The following is a 19,383-nucleotide window of genomic DNA, read 5'->3' as shown; positions in this document are numbered from 1 at the left end:
AAATTAGCACATAGGCTTAGCAATGCAAGGAGAAACATGCTTCCATGCTCACAAAACAAAATCTCACAAAAAATGAACCTACATTGCTTAAAGAGGCACCCCTTCTTGAAAAACTTCCTTTCACATGAGCAGAGAGGGAGAAGGGTGGAGAGGGAGCACAAGTGTTGGGAGAGGGGCTGGGTAGGGGTGAGGAGTGTGGGGAAGAGAGAGGAGGAAAGCGAGGTCACCAAATATAAGGTGGGAGAAGAGATTTTTGCTTTTTCTGCAATAGAGTTGTGAAAGATGGCATCGTGCACGGTTTTGGGCTTTAGCCTCAGGCGTCGCTATATAGCGACACTGGTCAGTCACTATATAGCGACACTTAAGATGCTAAAATCATTGCTATATAGCGATGAAATAGGGCAAAGCATTGTTATATTATGATGGTTCAAGACACTTATTCTAAGGAGAGAGGAAAGGATCTCATGGGTGGCTATTTTTTGGATGTCAATGGATTTCCTTGCAGCTCATGTCATGATTTTGGAGGTGTGCAGATGGAAGGGACAAGTGAAAGCTCGTCAGATGATGCACCAATGCCTGGGAGTGCAAAGTGGCTTATGGAGAGGTTGTATTTTCATTGCACTCATTGCAAGCGAGAAGTATGACATCAATGCCATATTGTCATGCACCACTTGCGAATGTATGGGGAGGAGCCCGAACCAGTACCCACCATTGGTGGTGCACGTGGTGATGGATTATCAGTAAGTCAATGCTATTCAAGTTCATGATTAATATTACATGCGTACACGACACGAAACCTTGAGATAAGGTCTTATATTTACATAAAACCTTGAGATAGGATGAGGGGGGTGGCAAGGGTGCATGTATACCTTCACACGTTGAGCAGGACTATAGTCTCCCAGATGTGCCAGATGATGACGAGGGTATGGTGGACATGATGAATTCTAATTTTAGGGGCACTACATCACATGTATAGGTGATGTCCAAGTCTAAGGTCAATATGCGAGAGTTGCAATCAACATAGTTGTACAAGGGTGCTAGGATGTCTAAACTATGGGCTTGTCTCTCAATCTTGAATCTGCAAGCAAAGTATGGGTGGTCAGATACAAGTGTCTCGGCCTAAATGAGGTTAGCTCCTGCATTAATTTGTCTCATTATTTGGATATTGTTTGTTTTGAGAATCATCGTGTATGTTTGAGAATCATCATTATTCGAAGCCTATGTATGTTTGAATTGTGATAGGTTGCTCCAAAAGATGTTGTCTACACCAAATACCATGCCTGCATCAAGAGATGAAGCGAAGAAGATGCTAACAATGGTGGGTATGTATTATGATACCATCCATGCTTGCCGTAATAATTGTATTCTCTTTCATCATGAGCATGGAGATTTGGCTAGTTGTCCAGAGTGTGGGGAACAATGATATAGAGATGACTTGTAGGGTGAGCAGATTTCGGTAAAGGTCTTAAGACACTTTCCCATCATTGCTAGAATACAGCACATGTTCCGATGCAAATCCATAGCTCAGTTGATGTGACTTGGCATGCATCTCATCAGTCCACTGATGACACATTGAGGATTCCCACAAATTGTGCAGCTTGGAAGCACATAGACAATCAGTGGTCGAACTTTGCGTGAGGGAGCTATGCAATTTACATCTTGGGCTCGCCATGGATGGCGTGAACCCTTTTGGGTTACGCTCGACATCTTAGTCGACATATCCCATAGTCTTGGTGAATTACAATATCCCACCATGGCTAACAAATATATAAGGGACACCTCATGCTTGCATTGCTTGTGCTAGGGAAGTACAAGGCCAAAAATATGGACGTGTAGATGGCACCTTTGATAGAGGAGTTATAGATCTTATGGAGAGGAGTGCGGGGGGTCTTTGATATTTCCAAAGCTCCTAGACATACCAATGACATTTTTGTAAGGGGAATCTTAATGTGGACCATGCATGACTACCCAGGATATGGAGAGTATGCAGGTACGTGGTTGTGTCTTTACATGTATAATATAGGATTATGCTTTTATGACTCTCTTCACATGCATGTCTTATACTAACACATTCATGCACACGTGCAGGACTTATTACAAGTGGGTACCATGCTTGTCTTGTTTGTGGATCGGGTTTGAAACCACTTGCATGATACTCCAAACATATGAGGAAAAATGTTTATGAAGGTCATGCTCGATACCTTCCACTAGACCATCTTGCGCATGGAGGTCAGCTTGATACACTATGACCATATTTGAAGGCAAGTGACTGCATTCAGGCTTAGAGGGTGAATGGAGAGGAGCCTCCTTGTGGTTTGAAGAGGCTATCCATCTTTCATGAGCTTCCTTATTGGGGTCAGTTACAAATCAATCATCTCTTGGATCCCATGCATATCTTCAAGAATGTGGGGGCTACTATTTGGGCACACTTGGTTGGTTCCAAAGACTTGAGAGGAGTATGAGAAGACTTGTGCACTATGAATAGGATGTCTCGTTTGTGGCCCCAAGTGCGTGCTCGTAAAGTTGTCCTCCCGAAAGCAACATGGATCCTCTCTAAGAGAGAGGAGGCATCAGTCAAGGCAGACTTGCCTCTTTTCGAACACTGACAGCATACACGCATTGCTTGGAAGGAGAATTTTCAAAGGACAATAAGCTTAGTGGGCTCAAGTCCCATGACTGGCACAAGGTCTTACAAGTATTCTAAGCTGTAGGATTAGTGTACCGATAATCATGATGCGTTAGTGTTGTTATGATTATGTTAAATTATTGACATGACTTCTTTGTTGCTTGGATAGCTCATCCTCCCAATTACAGTGAAAGGGTGCTTACAAGAAGATGTTAGAAATGCTATATTCAAGATCAATGGTATTGTGAGGTATGCTTACTATCAAATCGCATTGATTGCATTTTCTTCAATTTAAGTTGAATAATATGTAGGCTGATTATGAATATATCTTACATGAGCATGTGAAATAGGTGGATATCTCAAAAAGAGATCTTCATATCAAGCATCGAGAAGGCTAGGGTGGACTCCATCGAAGCCATATACTTGCTTGAGAAGCACTTTCCCTCGAGCATTATGACAACTCAAGTGCACTTACTTGTGCACATAGTTGATGAGATGGCCATTGTTGGTACCGTTCATAGTCGGTGGATGTTTTTTCTCGAGCGGTTTATGAAAAATTTGAAGGGATTTGTAAGGAAAAGATCAAGACTAGAAGCAATCATGGCAGAATGTAAATATATAAATATAAGTGTATATTTATATATAAATAAATAAAACTATATATATATATAAATCTCTCTCTCTCTCTCTCTCTCTCTTTCTCTCTCTCTCTCTCACACACACACACAGAGCAAACTCTCTCTCTCTCTCCTCTTCTCTCTCTCTCTCTCTCTCCCCCCCCCCTCTATCTACTCCCTCGGATGGCTTGTGCAAGAGTCATTAGTATATATCACGGAGTTTCTTGCATCCATGGATCCTGATATGCCGTACGCTTGGCATAACAAGGATGATGATCACATCATTGGTGAGGCTCCCTAAGGAAAAGGGATTGAAAGAAAGATGAGCGAAGAGCGAATGGAGAACTTCAATAAGTTTTGTATCCTGAATAGCAAGGAGATGCAGAAGTGGATTGAGAGATATGAAGCGGCTGAAGCAAAAAGAATAAATGCAAGGAGGAGATTTAGAGTAATGTACATGCGATTGCAGCCATATCCATGGGATCTCTCCCTTCTCCCCACTCACATGTCACTTGATTGGCTACAATTGGCTCTACATAAAGCCAAATGCAATGGAGAGACAATAAACGAGTGTGAGTGAGAGTTATCATCTGGATGTATGATGCATGTAAGTTTTTTACCTTTTGACGTAATTAAGTAATTATTTGTGGCAAAATACACTATAAAATAGATGCACCCTCATTGTTTTAACGATGCTCTTTTGCAGTATAAAAAGTACAATCCATTATGGTCATATGGATGACATTTTTGCGTGGAATGCATCGATTCAAAGAGAGTGACGTATGATTGTGGAGTCATGGCTAACTTCACACAAGATAGCCAAGCAAGTGCTTCAGATACCAATCTTCTCTCCTCATAGCTAGATTATTGTGGGACCATATGCAAAATCTATGAAATTTATTTCAGATGATTTAGTATTTTCATTCTTGATGTAAAATGGTTTAGAACTATTTACAACAGTCCCCATGCAATAGTGAGGAAATATAGTAGTAATTTCTTTGCAAGAGACTCCACCAAACTTTGGACTGATGAAAGTGATACTTTTTTTCTTCTCGAGCATTGTGAGAGCAGGTGCATACTAATGATTTTATTAATCGACGCTTTCATTTTTAAAGATCCATTGGTACATGTACTTAAGCATAATTTCATATATATAATTGATGGCATTTGGCACCCATCTTCAATATAGGTGGTTTTTCATCTGAATCATTCTGATCCAAGATGGAGGTACGTGCTCCAAGTTGCACCACGAAGTAACCAAATTTTTGAAGATAGAGATGTGGATATGGAGATGCCACTACCAATGTCGGATCCAATTGATCCAAATGGATCTAGCAAAGAAGATGAGGATCACAATATGAGCCAAGAGGAAGATGCACATAATGACATCGTACGAGAGGAAGATGGAGATCATGGAGGACGAAGATGATGATCATCAAGAATCACCCAACTTTATTGAAGAATATGATCAAGTCTTAGGTGAACATACGATGCCAGAGTACGATGATGATATAGGAGATCAACTCAGTATAGAGTTGGAGATAGACTTGTTTGGCGTGCTAGACTTGGCTCAAGGCATTGATGTAAATGCTCTTCATTGATCTTTTTCATATCAAACTTGGACACCACCACTAGTATAACCATTTCTTCAATCCTTATTAGTTTTCAACCAATCAAGATAAATTATATGGAGTGTGCCTCGAATAAGTGTGCGTAATTTTAGCACAATATTGGAGGCCTCTTAAAGCATGACAAATGTTCTCAATTAGCTCTATCCTTTGGTTGAGGGGAAGCTCACGTAGTGAACTTTTTAAATATTACATGGTTGCATGTATCTATATAATTAGGATGCATGATTCACATGCTACAACATATATAGCACTTGAAATTATTTAATGATCTCATTGAAAATGTTAATTCCATAACTGATCTTTATGCTCCTTATAAATCAATATTATAGCCATAAATTTATCATTTGTGACATCCATCTATGTTGAAGGGACAGAAAAATTTGCTTTGAGAAACTAGAATGTTGCAACCTTTGTCAATGACCCATGCATAAGATTTGATAACAACTAGGCGAGCTCTCTGACTATATTAAGACTCTTTGGAGGTGAAATTTGACCACTGGATTTTCCCCCCATGCATTTTCCTTAGCCATGTTGATAAACGTGTTTCACCATGGATTTAAACTACTGTATTAGGTTTGAGAATTTCTCCCTTGTGCTACTATCTAGGGATCCTAAATGCTTGATGCTTTAAGCATGGATCTTCTTGTCCCTGTTTATGCACCACTAGTTGCATTTGAATTCAAATGTGCATCTCGTCAACAAATATTTTGGATGGTTTGCAACTCAACTCTAGGATCATCCTCAATTTCTCAAGGTGCTCCATCCATAGGACAATTACCTTTTTTGTATGGGTGTGAATTAGAGTAGTTAAGGTTTTCATGTCTAGCATTCAAGCATTCTTTGAAGGGTGCACATAACCCTTCACTTGGGCCTCAAAAAGCTTGCCCAAGGTTGATGATCATTTAGACCCGCCCTGCCTCTACTTTATACTATGTGCCAAATAACTCAGTTTTGTTAGCTTAACCACCTGCCACTCCAAGACACTAACCCATTCTTGTGAAGCATCCAAGACATTGAACCATGATTGTGGAGTCTTCTTTTGTGCTTTAAGCTCCTTTACCTCCTCCAGGCTCCTATAACAACTGAGCCATCACATCCCTTTCTCTTCAAAATATCAGGTGAGGTATTGAGTGCACTATTACTGTAGCTCCTACCTTTAGATTAGCCAAAAACATAATAATAAGAGGACCAAGGAGCTACTTCTCCAAAAATTTTAGTAATAAATATACTATCCTCTTCATCTCCTTTTACATTTGAATTTTTGAACTAGCCCTTTTCTTACTTGATTTCCATCCTTATATAGTAGACTAAAATTATGCTTTGACAAGAAGGAGAATAGCATCCTACATGAATTACCCATGTAGTGACAGTTAACTTTGTTTGGGTTGGCTCCTCTAATATTCTTTTTTTAAATTCCTCTTACTCTGCCACCACTACAACACCCCCCTCTTTCTCTACCATCTACATGCCCTAAAGTTAACTACACTTGATGTCCCAAGGTGAACTTGTTGTGGGTGTGGTACAGCTGACCAAATGTCTTTTCTTGATGGTGTGTACTCTCTCTAGCCAAGAATAACACCATAAGTAATTGGCCCAGGCAAGAGTGAACACTCAACTTTGTCAACCTAGTGATATCTTTCGTTAAGCATACCAAGAACACTTGAATTGAGGTGATTGCCCTACTCCTTTATACCTTCAACATCCCACACCGTGGCTTGGGTAGAAACATTAATTGATTCAAATTAAGTTAAAAAGGGAGCTCATTTTGAGGCCTTTTAGCCTGAGAAAGAAAATAGCCCTCCACCAATCAAAGGAGGGCCAACGTAACGTTGAAAATTTTAGAAAATCAAAAACAAAAGAAATGCGGTCAAGTTTGCATTGAATGAGGATACTTGAGCTACTTTATTATATCTGATGTACGGTGCATAATTTGGTATTTCTCACATAATCCCTCAAAAGGCTTTTGAAACACAAAAAACGGGCCCTTGGAGGCCCAAAAAAGGGCAAAAAAGCCTGAAAAGCAGCCTGGGTCCAACCTGTCAAATCGCTTTCATTTGTACAGGTTGCTGTCCATGCCTTTTTGGCCTTTTTCAAGCCTTCGGGGGCCTGTTTTTTGCATTTCAAAAGCCTTTTTGGGGGTTTTGGCTAGCTTTGAATGCACCGGTTATGTCAGAAATACCAAATTCTGCACCGTACGTTAGTGGGGTTATGTCATATTTTATTGTTTTAGAGGAAATAAAAATGAAGAAATTGTGAATTTCTCTCAAGGTCCCAAAATCAGCTCCCTATTTTCCTTAATCAGTGTTCTAGAGCCTATTACCTCAAAAAAGAATAGGGAAATATTTTGGGCAACCTTATTCACATCCTCATGATTTTGTAGCATGGATTCTCCTACTACTCTCTCTCTCTCCAAAGAAAGGAATTAAAAGGCATCTAGAGTATGTACCTCGGTCCTTCTAGCTATTGGCAATGCTAAATTTTCACTGGTTAACTCCATTGAGGGTCTATGATAGCATGCATTGACCACCACATTGTTGTCTTGCAATTAATATTGTACAATATCACACAAGAACAAGTGTTTTTTGAGTCTCCTTCGATGGAATGTCCACTATCCCTATGAAGCAATTCTCAACCACCAACAAACTGCAAGCTTGTTGGGAGAGAAAGGGGAGAAAAGGTTGAAATGCACCATGATGACTAGTAAATAAACTACTAGAAGCAAGAAGGAGATAGAAGATAAGATTAGGGAAGATGGGTGGGATTTTAAGAAGCAAGAGCACTAGCTCACAACAACCCATATTCTTATAACAAACTAGGATAGCATCTTGCTTTTCATCTTGTGGCTCTGATCTATATCCCCATGGATATTTGTCATTTTTAATCTACCATTAGAAATATGGGGTGCCAATTAGCTATCATTTTGGTGGTTATGATCATATGCATTTGGGTCTTCCTACACCTTAAGGCTATTAATTGCTGCCACCAATCTACAATTAACTACAAGTTCATTCTATGAAACAAATACTAAGGCATCTAGCCATATTATAGATAGATTTGGTACCCATTGACTAGTTTAGTACCTGTTTAGTGGAGTTTCAATTTCCCTGGGTGCAAGGAGTGGAACCAGAATGGGATCATCTTTTAAAAATTCAAAACTTGACATGCCAATCTACCCACTTCTTACACCACCACTATACCATGACATTGAGACCACTCCATGTAAATTATATTTCTAGCATTGATGGAGTTATTGATTCCACAACAAATATGTTAGGTACAACAAATGTATAAATCTATGGCAATACTTGCATTTTTACAGCTCCATTTTTATGATACTCCAAAAGAAATCATAAACATATTGTGAAAAAATTCATTGTTAAGTAACCCAGCCCCAAAGGAATAGTGAAGACTAATATGAAGTTTGGAGAAATCAACATCCCCCTATGGGTCACAACTAGTAATCATTGTTAAGATGATATACTGCCAAGTACTCTGCATAGTAGAGGGCATCACCAAGAACGAGGCTCCACCTTTCTTATCTCAAACTCTACATTGTTGAATCCTCCAACAATCCAAGGGTCTACATCTAAGAGGCTTGCTATAAGTAGCCTCCTCTGCAAAGAGAGGGAATTGCCACCAACAAATAGGGGCATATATGTTAAAGGCCCAAATTCCATTCATAGGCCACACCCCCTTCTATAAGCTTTCCATGGATCAAACACATCTGGGGCTAGAGACTGGGCTACTAAAATGCAAACCCCTCGGCCTCTATCCACCATTAATGGGGACCACATCTTAGGTCCTCTCCTGAAGAGAAGCTGGAACCATCATCTAATGTCTCTAGCTAAGAACATGTGCTTCTAAATCAAAAGAATTCATGTTTTCTATCCCACCATAGGCCTCTATAAATCCTGACATAGTATCAATTGATATGGCTACTTCCTGTCCAATCATGAAGTCAGTGCACATTCCAACTCACCATGGTCCAATTCATTGGGAGCGGGGGTGTTGAAAAAGGCCTTCCTATGCATGGAAGCCTATGTACCAAATTTAGAATTCTATGATTTTCAAGGAGGCTTGGATGGTGAATCTTCCATGACTATGTGGTGGCAAGAAAAAGGCATGAGTGGCTCTATGCCTTACTTTAGTGCCCATTGCATAAAAATGGAGGTGTCCATGCCTAACTAGCACACTAGTTCCCTAGCCAATGTGTGACTTGCTTGAGTTGCTCCTCTAGTACCAAGCATGGTACAAGCTAGGGGGGGGGGTTTCCAAAGAAGGCATTCCTATGCATGGAAGCCCATGTACCCAAGGTATTGGCCCATGTCTATGTGGTGGCATGCCAAAGGTATGAGTGGATCTATGCTTACATTTAGTGCCCGTATCATTAAAAAGGAGGTGTCCATGCCTAATTGACTAGCACACCAGTTCAACAACCAATGTACTATTTGCTTGAGTTGCCTCTCTAATACTAACCATGTCACTATCTCGCTACTACAAGACCTTGCCTTGAGAGAATGCTGGCTAGAAAGTAGCCGTGTGTCCATGCCTAATTTTCAACTCCTTCCCCTACTAAACCAACCACTCATCCATTATTCCCTCATCATTAGATCAAAGAGTAAAGTGGTCCACTGCTCCTCCCCTTTGTAAGAAAGTTGAAGCCCTAGAAAGGATGGGATGGGATCTCAACTACATAGCAATTGAACCCCTTTCTAGGGTTGCAAGATCAAAATCAACACCTCTAAATCAATTGAGTGATCATTTTGAGCATCAAGATAGTTCTAGAGTCCCATTTGCAAAAGTCCTTGTGAGAGGGGTTGTTCTAGGTGGGGCTTTGGACAAGTCCAAGAGAATAGGGAAGACTCTTGCATTGTCTCAAGGACGGGGTCACTTTGAGCTTGCATGGAGCAAGGCTAAAATTGAGATGATAACTCCACAACTTGGGTTAAGGGCTTGAGTAAAGGTAGGTAGTGAGTGGCTAATGAGATGGGAGGAGAGAGATGATGAGAGGGGTAGGGAATGAAGAGGACTAGATGTCTTCTCAGGAAAGTTTCTACTAGCTCTCATCCACAATAGTAGCCCTTATCTATGTTATGATATACATAATACGCATGTTAGTTTGATCGCAACCTTGCTCCACCCTTTAGGCTAGAGCAAGGTAGGCAGTGAGTGGCTGATGAGGTGGGAGGGAAAGAGATGATGAGAGGGGTGGGGAATGAAGAGGATTGGATGTCTTCTCAGGAAAGTTGCTACTAGCTCGAACTCCACAATAGTAGCCCTTATCTACGTTATGATATACATAATACGCATGTTAGTTTGATCCCAACCTTTAGGATTGAGTTCATGATTTGATCAATGCTACACCCTCAAATCTTTCTACCAACTTTGCTCCCCACAATGGCCACCTCGGTATCTCTTGGGTTCCATGCCCTTGAATACAATAGAGATGTACTCAGCTCAAAAGCACTATGCGAGGAGAACGGGAACTATAATGACATCTACATATAATCTATGTCATGATATCTCACCCTTATCTCCTCCTATCTGGTTAACCTCTATAACTAACCCTCGGCCTTAATCCTCAATGTGCTATCTTCACAAACATTGTTTACAACAATGACCACCTCAATGTCCCCACTATTATCTACTCTTTACACAAGCACTTTACACAAGCAACACTCTATGTATGATGGAAACTGGGCTACCTTTGCTTCTTCAGCTACTTCTCCAAAAAATATGACAATTGTTTGCCTATGTGGTCATGTTTGGATATTCAAGGATAGTCTGTGTGCTTGGTTTTAGCAAGAGATGCATAGTTATTGGCTACATGACGTCCCTATATCCTAACTTTTATGCTTGGTCCCTTCTCCTTATAAGTTTATTTTTTGTGTACTCACCCATAAACTTAGACTTTCCTCACAAACATATGCGAGTCACAACAACGTGACTACCAGATCATAAATGAGCCATGCAAGTGACTCTTGTGATATTTAGCTACGTATCACATGGAAAATGGATGTTTTTATCGAAGGTATGTTTATATATTAATATAAAATCCTAGCAAAATTTTATTAAGCCAGTTTTTTTAGTTTCACAATATTGATAGAATATAGTAGACTTTTGTATATTTTCTATTGAATTTTGAAGGAAAATATGTAAATCCTAACAAAACTTCAAAAATTTTCACATAAAAGTTTCAAATCCTGGCGAATTTTTCAAAGATTTATTTTTATTAGGGCATAGAAACTTTTGACACCGATATAAAAGTTTTGCTTCTTAACAAAACTAACATTAAAAAATCATCCCTCACATGGAGACATCATCTTGCAACCTCCTCCTTTGTATGCAAGCCTTCGAGCCAGCTCACAATAACCTCCCTGTCTAGATGTATGAGATGGAAGCATGGGGACTAATGAGGATTGGACCATTTATGGATAGAATACATCTCTTCTGTGATATGCTATAAAAGGATAGCTTTAGTAGTTGAACTTCAAACATGAACCAATTGTAGGAAGCTTGTTGTGTTTGAAGAGCATCTCGTGGTGCTAAGTCTATAAGGGTTTACAAGAAGAGTCATGGGGTTTGCCCTTATAGTTTGGATAATTCCAAAAGATTATGCAAGAAGGCATACTAAAGCTAGCATACTCCCCTACTAGGATAGCAATTAGAATATTGGAAGCTTTGGTAGCTTTGATTATACAATGTATTTTTATGAAAGAAGAAATAAACTCATGAATTTAAAATAGATGTACAAAAAATATCCCCATCCATTAAACACAATAATATGGATATTGTAATGATAAAAAAGAGTATTGTTCAGGGTTACGAGCTCTACACCAGTTATGAATAGGTCCTTAAATGATGAGGGTTATCTTGCATCATTATATTGCATTTCTAAGAAGTATTTGATGTAAGAAACCCCTTCCTTAAATACTAGAAATTACATGGTCACATTACCATTGAGGACCCAAGTTTAGAAATGGTCTTAAACTCCCTATTGAGTGCCTCCTCTCTTTGTTGGGATGTTGAGATGGACAGGGATGAAAACCATGGTTGGGCATTGAAGCTTGCAGCAATTACAAGTTTAAAATAGGGTTCTATTTTTTGCATTATCTTGATTGACACAAGTGACGCATGCACACACACACACACATGTATATGTATATTAATACAATATTCTTTTGATAGCAAAAAGTACTTATAAACATTTGCTGAGAACTAGAGATATATTTGGCATCCTGAACCTAAATAATGATGTAGCCCCCGATATAATGCTATTTCTTGACTAATTTATAATGGAGAGGTCTTTTTCATTAAAGTTCCCTTTCAGGTATGCTGAGGTTATACTTGCACCATGATAATTCATTTGTCGATTTTCTCCAAAAGGTTTTGAATATTAAACTTCATGTACTTTTTGCTCAATAATTTTATCTTTCAAATTAGTGCATTATGATTTTGGAAGGTTTTGTAAAATGCCTTGTATAAATTTCTCTAGATTGCCAATGTCAAAATGATATTCAATATATTCATCAATTTACACATAATATACAATGTTGTAAATGTTGATAAAATAATCATTATAAATGTCAGCAACCATTGATGGAGGAGAGTACTCCACAATAAATTTGAATTAGATAACTCAAAATGCAAGGGGTTGTTGAACTTTTTATCAAGTTTCCAAAAGAGGGAAACTAGACAAGCAAGAAATATGTCTCTCTAGATAGCTCAGAATCTTGATCTATTAGCAAAACAAGCAAGAAGTTGTACAAGCCCTTTGTAGATGTTGAAAGCCCCTGTAAGCAAGCACGATTAATACCATTATCCCCACAATGTGTGATATAAATACATCTAAACATTGTTAGTGTGGTCATCACTTATTAGTTATTAGCCATGCGGAGGTAGATGGAGAGGTTCTTTTGGAAGAGGCCAGAGGAACAGAGATTGGAGAGGGTGTGACGATAATTGGAAGCAAGGGGGGAGACATGGTAATCAGAGAGGGAAGCAACGAGGAATTTGGGGAGGAAGAGGGAAGTGGAGGGGGGGTGGAAGGTGAGTAAGGAGTCGGTGACATCTTGGCTTGCAAGGCTGAGGAGGGGGAGGTCACTGCCAGGGTGGGAGGGGAGCCAAGAGGAGACATTGTAGACATTGCCATGGATGGAGTTCCAGAGGTCTTTAGGGGAGGAATGGGAGGCGAGCTTGGCTGAGGTTATGGAAGGGAGCTTATTCTTCACCATAGCCACTAAGCTCCGAGCTCTGTGTATCAACAAGATGATGAAGATGATGAACAAGATTATGAAGATGAACAAAAAGAAGATGATAGAGTTTTGAGCCGTCTCTTTCGTATAGTGAGGTTTTCCATCTGCAGCAACACCACTGCCTTCTGAATAGCACCGATTGCTTCCTGGAGAATGCTTGACTTTGGGAATGCTTGACACTACACTTGACACAGCTTGTACAAAGCTTCTAGAGCAATATTTGTTGCCTCTATGGACACCCTCAAGCTCTTCTTAATGATGGTAGGAACGGTCAATGCATGCGACAAAGCGGTAGCACAACCCTCCATAGATGATAGCAGCAGATTGAGAAGGACCAGTGCTCTCTCGCATACCACCCTATTGACCTCAGGACGTAGTTCTACTAGTATAGGAATTGCTTTTGCCTTGGTGCATCTCCTTAATAAAATAATTTGTCTTTGCCCAGGCCAAGACAGCACAATGTGTGCTCATCTAGGCTTCATTAAATTTTCAGAGCATCTCGACTCCATGATCGTTTGAGAAAAAATGCTGGCATGCCTGCCGACCACAAGGACACACTGTCCTCTCCTAACCACTTCTCGGGAAAATTTTCACACACATAACTACAATTGCAGTATTGGAGAAAGTCTGAGAATTCATAGCTAGAAATGTGTACAAACACATCAGCCACAGAGATGGAACTTCCACTTTTCAAGAAAAATTCATCATTGTGTTGCATAAGAGAAATCAAATTATTGGACCTGGATCCCCACCTCCCTTGAATTGTTTTCAACAACTGGTGAAAAGTGAAGCTATTCAAAGAAAAAGCAACCGGTGATGCATGGGCATCCTGCAAAGTCACATTCTGTCACGCCGCTTCGTAAATGATTATCTTCTATGATAGATGGCAGAGATGACAATCACACAGGCTTATGGAATTGAAACATAACATTGATTTTGCTAGCGGAGCATTCACATGACAATCAACCAAGGGGAAGACTTGAGTCTGAGTGTTCATCATTCTGATGCAAATAATTTCATTAAAATTCAATTTGTTGAGCGGTGTGACAGCACAGATTAGAAGAGAAAGTGATGAAATCATAGAAATTAGATGAAAATTCGATGAAGTAACAAGCGAATTGGGAAGCACTAAGGAGATGCACAGTCGAGATGTTGCACGGAAAAAGCAATGGAGATGCGGAGATGGAGGGTGGGAGCTTCATGCTTAGGCCTCAAGATCTTTAATCTTCCTCTCTCTATTGTTTTTTGCAGAGCTAGTTTCAATGAGCCACAAGCTAAAGCCTTATCGATTGTTGTTTATGAAGAACTCACTTTTCAGGTGATCTCTGCTATCTTGTTTGAGGCACCCATTTGCAATGAGAACTTTGGCTTTTGGCATGAGCCATGATCTTGTAGAAAAGATTAAACAAAAGAGAAAGTAGATACGTAGAGAAAAACAAGGCCCTTTCCTCCTCTTGTAAATTTCAAGGGGCATGGGACACTTACATAGTTTGGAGTGTTCCACATGTACATCAAACCATGGAACATAGTGGAGACTCGAGAGCTCTAGATTAGTCCATATCAGAATTGGTGATTTTGATTGAGAGACATATATGTTTATGACCTTGCCTCAGAAATGTCGTTTACATTCCAACACTACATGTAGCAATTTATATATATAATTTTGATAAAAGCTAGACTAATGATTTGTTGTTCAATAATATCGTATTTTAATGCTATTACAATTTCAAACGTGTTTTTTGCATCTTTACAAAAACTGAAGCAGACATACATACTTGGTGTATACATGAATTTGGATGTTCGACTTGGAATACAAACACGCCCATTGAGATTTAGGTAATGTGTCAGTCTCTTATATATTCACAATACTCAATCTTGGCGCTAATATTCTCTATGATTCTAATCTCGACGCACAGGTAAGCGCTCGTTCCCTCGGATTATAACTCTTTGGGGAAGGAAGCACGCTACCTCCCCGCCCACACTATGTGTGGTTATATAAAGTATATTATATATATGTATATATATGTTTTGAATCCACCTTGTTTGTTCACTTTTGCTTTTGCATATTCTAAATTCTTATCTGTTTCTGTGTGGTGGTACTTGCAAGAAGGGAATGCTTAAACACACACGACATCTGCTCAAACCTACTATTGCCTGCTTAGTTTATAGTAAGGTATTTTTTGACTTTCAAAAATTATAGAAATCGTATTCTTCGGTTTTCTTCCATCTCCTTTAGTCACGTGTAACGAATATGAGCCCCTAGATTGATTTTAGCCCTTACAAATATGAGCCCTTAGATTGATATTGATGATTAATATCAATCATGAAGGTTTTATTTAAGTAGCGTAAAAACTCGTGGGTAAAAGCATATCTTTGCTTCTTAAACTCAAAAAAGCAAAAAGCATACAATTCTTATAATCTAAGCTTATTTTTTTCATTTCAATTTAAAACATTGTTAATTTAAATAGACTTATTATAAATTTAAAACATTGTTAATTTAAATAGACTTATTATAAATTCATTCCGCCTTTCCTCTTAGGTGGCCTACCCACCCTAGTTTTCTTAGCTTTCTTAGCTGAAAGGTTGGCTCCAAAATTCGAAGATGCAGCATGGAAGCATGTGCCCGGTTGCACCTCCCAATGCATGCAGCCTCCCGGGCAAGTCCAACCCCAATTCATGCGACGTTGCACCGACCTTTGGCCAAGAGATTTCCGCGTGCGTTCCTTGGTTTGATTCCCCGACACCAGGAAAATGAGAAGCAGCATGGAAGCTGTCCTCTTGAGGCTATAAAGTGTGGGGTAAAGCCTCTTCTTTCAACCTACAAGCCTCAACTTCTCATCCATAGCAACCTTGCTCACACATTCTCGGTGACTGCTCATCAATCGACCGTTACGTGCAATTCCAACGAATCACTTGCAACTGTCTCCGTCGCTGGGAGAAATGGAGGTAACTTCAACTTCCCACTCAATTACATCGATGCTGTCCTTCTAGCTTGTCGGTTCAATCATTCCGTCGAAGTTCCCACTCTTGGTTTTGGCAAGAACAATGTATGTTGTTCTGAAAGTGAAGTAAAGGCATACAGATTGTGGAGCTTCTTGTGCGTATGGACTGTAAAGGGTGTGAACGGACCATTCGCAAAGCACTCTCTAAACTACAAGGTATAGATTAAACTCCTTCGTTGTTACTGCGCTATTAGTGTCGACTCGGAAATTCACCCTGCTCATGCACTGTCGATTTGCGCAGGTGTGGAAACAGTAGACGTTGATTTAGAGCAAATGAAGGTGACAGTAACCGGGTTCGTCGACCGGATGAAAGTGTTACGCTTAGTAAGGAACACGGGGAAGGGAGCGGAGTTCTGGAATCCGTCGTGCCAGACGGATTATCACATGTATGCAACAACTTCGCGTGCATTCTTGAGAACTTACAATTATGAGAAGCATGGATATAATCTTCCAGTGGAATCTTACACAGAGGAGTCTACTGACGAGGAGGCGGAAGAATCTGGTCTAAGTCCAACTCTTTTCAGTGACGAAAATCCAAACGCATGCGTTGTCATGTGATGGACGTGTTGGGCGACAGTACATTCTGGTCTGCACTACGGCCAAGTTGTAACTTTATGTTTGTACAGACATTCAAAAAATGTTTAATAGCCAAATTCCTTTTTACAATTAAAACTTTCGATATTCCATCAAGTTTGTTAGCTCTAGCTACTACAAAGTTTCTAAAGTTTCTATTTTAGAGGCCTAAAGCGGATCAACTAGAGTTATACTCCCCCACTTGGGTTTGTCAAGGCCGCAAATTTGTACATTTCTCCTTGTACATTTCTCCTTGAGAGATCAAGTTCACGAAAATTTCCTTTAGTTGATGAGATGTGGGGTTATACTCCCCCACTTGGGTTTGTCAAGGCCGTAAATTTGTACATGTCTCCTTGAGAGATCAAGCTCAAGAAAATTTCCTTTAGATGACGAGTTTCAGCTTACCTTTATAAGGAGTAGTGTTATTGTTAGGAGTGGTGTTATTGTCACATGGCCCCTAGCTTGTTCAAAATGTTTTCAAAGAATTACTACAAACACATAAGTAATGTTATAAATTGCATTGCCTCTCTCTCTCTCTCTCTCTCTCTCTCTCTCTCTCTCTCTCTCTCTCTCTCTCTCTCTCTCCTCACATTTTGTTTAAAAGAGATAAAGTTTCGAAATAATAGGGGAGCCTTGAGAGGCTCTTGAGGAAGGTTCATACTTAAGTAGCAATAGCATTACACCATAATGAATGTAGCCTCCAAGGAAAACCACAAATTACTAACCTCATCATTGATTGTGACCCGTCATTGACTTCGTGACTTGGGAGCCTATAAATGTATATTGTGCTTAAAGCTCCATTGAACATTCTTGCTTAACGTTGTGATTTCACTAAAGCCCTTTTAGAGATTTTACCTTGGGGATATGGTCCCTTAGAAAAATCCATTAAAACCTTGGTTATTGCAAGGCTCTTAATAGCCTAGCTTGGCTCATATCCTAGTGTACAAACCTCAAGCTCAGACTCATGTAGCTTCCCTCATTAGATGAGAACACTATAGTTATACTAATGTGGCATGCTAGGCCTCTCTTGTGAAATCTCTTCATAAATAAATAGCATAGTCCATAACTCTAAGCTCTATGGGTCACCTATGTTTGAGATGCCTCACCTGTAATACAACATCCACCATTAATGTCTTCAATAGTTCATTCATGTCAATATGTTGTCATGCCTTTCAATGTCCCTACTATAGCATGATGCCTTAGTACTTGTCCAATAGCTGGAACTCTATAATAGCTACCCTTGTGCACTAGTAGGGTCTTAAGCCTTGTGACATTACTATCTCGATCATATTGGTCTCATCCTCACTACCATATCCCCTTCTACACGTACCCTTTCAAAGAAGGCTTGCCACATCACCATGTATATGTGATGGACACGTGGTAGGATAGATCAGGTAGTAAAGTATTGGCCCTCACATTAGGCCAACACACAAGCAAGTATGGGTGGCACTTGTGGGTGGTGATTGGGTGAGCAACAACGGATGGTGAATTTGTTAACTTATGAGTGGCGAGCATAAGCATCAAGAAGCGGTGACCTCGCATTTAAAGCAGAGGTTACCAGAAACTAAGGGCGATAGACCAATGGCAGAGCAGTGGTCCGACTAGCCAAAAACTGTGGCAACTATAGAAGGCCATTCTGCAGTAGAATTAGAAAAGTGTTGTAATAGGAAGTAGGGAGCAGAGAGTGACATTGTGTGTTTCAGGCTGTCCCTCTTACCTGGCTTGCTAGGTTAGAAAGTTTGCTATGCTAAGTGTGCACTGCAAGCCAAGATGGCTTGGTTGTAACATTTCGTTAATATACAAGTGTGGTTTCACTTCCATTTGTCTATGTTGTATGCTCACTCTGGTGCTATACTTTCTAACTGTTAAGAACTCGCTTCCCCATCATTGCAGGATTTTCCTTCAATAGTAAGCCCAACCTCTAAGTTATCTTATTGACATCTTTTTTGTCACCCTAAGCACACATAATTAGCACTTAAGGATTGCAAGAGCGAGCATGTTTACCCGAGCACTGCACAGAGTTGGGGTCTATTCACAAGTGCAAGGTTGGGATCTATTCGTGAGCACTGAGCACCTGCACTGAGTTAACCCATCAGGAATCAGAAAACTAGAGCATCAAACTTCAGGATCCTACTGGGGAATAGTCATTTGAATTTGCAAGCTGGCATGTTTTTAGTTAGGAAAATTAAGAGGATTGGGTTAGTAAGCCTAGAATTGAGTGGTCATTCAAAGGTTCATATTGACCAATGAGACGAGTTGAATTAGTTGCCATATATTGTGAACTATTTAACTACAAATGAGTGGTGTAGTTTGGTGTAGCGTTTGAAGAGCAGAGTGTGAAATACATAAAGTATTCAGACATGTGATCAACTACTCTCTAACTTATCCAATGGTTGATACACACTTGGAGAGATGACAAAGATACCTGGCTAGGCACAAATAGTTCCTAAGCCAAAGGAATTGGCTACATCCTACCATGAGTACTTGTGCCATCTCAAAACTAGAGTTCAATGCCCGAAAGAGACTAGAAGAAGCATCAACTGTCCAATAGGAGCATAGAGCATGAGGAGAGAGACTCAAGCGCACTGGCCACCCTAGGGATGGAGCTTGATTATTATGCAAAGCCAGAAGGGTGAAACATTGGTAATGGGTGAGATGTTCTAGAAGTCTGGAAGATGA

General features: G+C 39.9%; 1 protein-coding gene across 1 annotated transcript; it reads left to right on the top strand.

Moving 5' to 3' along the window:
- Window positions 1–15,738: 15,738 nt before the first annotated feature.
- Window positions 15,739–16,689, top strand: LOC147889018 (heavy metal-associated isoprenylated plant protein 45-like). Its single transcript, XM_087392401.1, has 3 exons — window positions 15,739–16,075; window positions 16,204–16,287; window positions 16,373–16,689. Exons 1-3 carry the CDS (start codon window positions 15,739–15,741, stop codon window positions 16,687–16,689), a joined length of 738 nt encoding a protein of 245 aa, XP_087248527.1.
- The last annotated feature ends 2,694 nt before the right edge of the window (window positions 16,690–19,383 follow it).

The sequence above is a fragment of the Dipteris shenzhenensis genome, chromosome 21 (assembly GCF_047967505.1).
Source record: "Dipteris shenzhenensis isolate YYH24624 ecotype China chromosome 21, Dip_SZ_1.0, whole genome shotgun sequence".
Lineage (NCBI taxonomy): Eukaryota > Viridiplantae > Streptophyta > Polypodiopsida > Gleicheniales > Dipteridaceae > Dipteris > Dipteris shenzhenensis.
This window is presented reverse-complemented; position numbering and strand designations above follow the sequence as displayed.

What these genes read in the sequence shown, in the direction of transcription:
- LOC147889018 (XM_087392401.1), top strand. Translation starts at nt 15,739, where the DNA reads ATGGAAGCATGTGCCCGGTTGCACCTCCCAATGCATGCAGCCTCCCGG. An exon ending in CGTCGCTGGGAGAAATGGAG is followed by an intron (nt 16,076 to 16,203) that starts GTAACTTCAACT and finishes AGTGAAGTAAAG; the next exon opens with GCATACAGATTGTGGAGCTT. An exon ending in AGCACTCTCTAAACTACAAG is followed by an intron (nt 16,288 to 16,372) that starts GTATAGATTAAA and finishes CGATTTGCGCAG; the next exon opens with GTGTGGAAACAGTAGACGTT.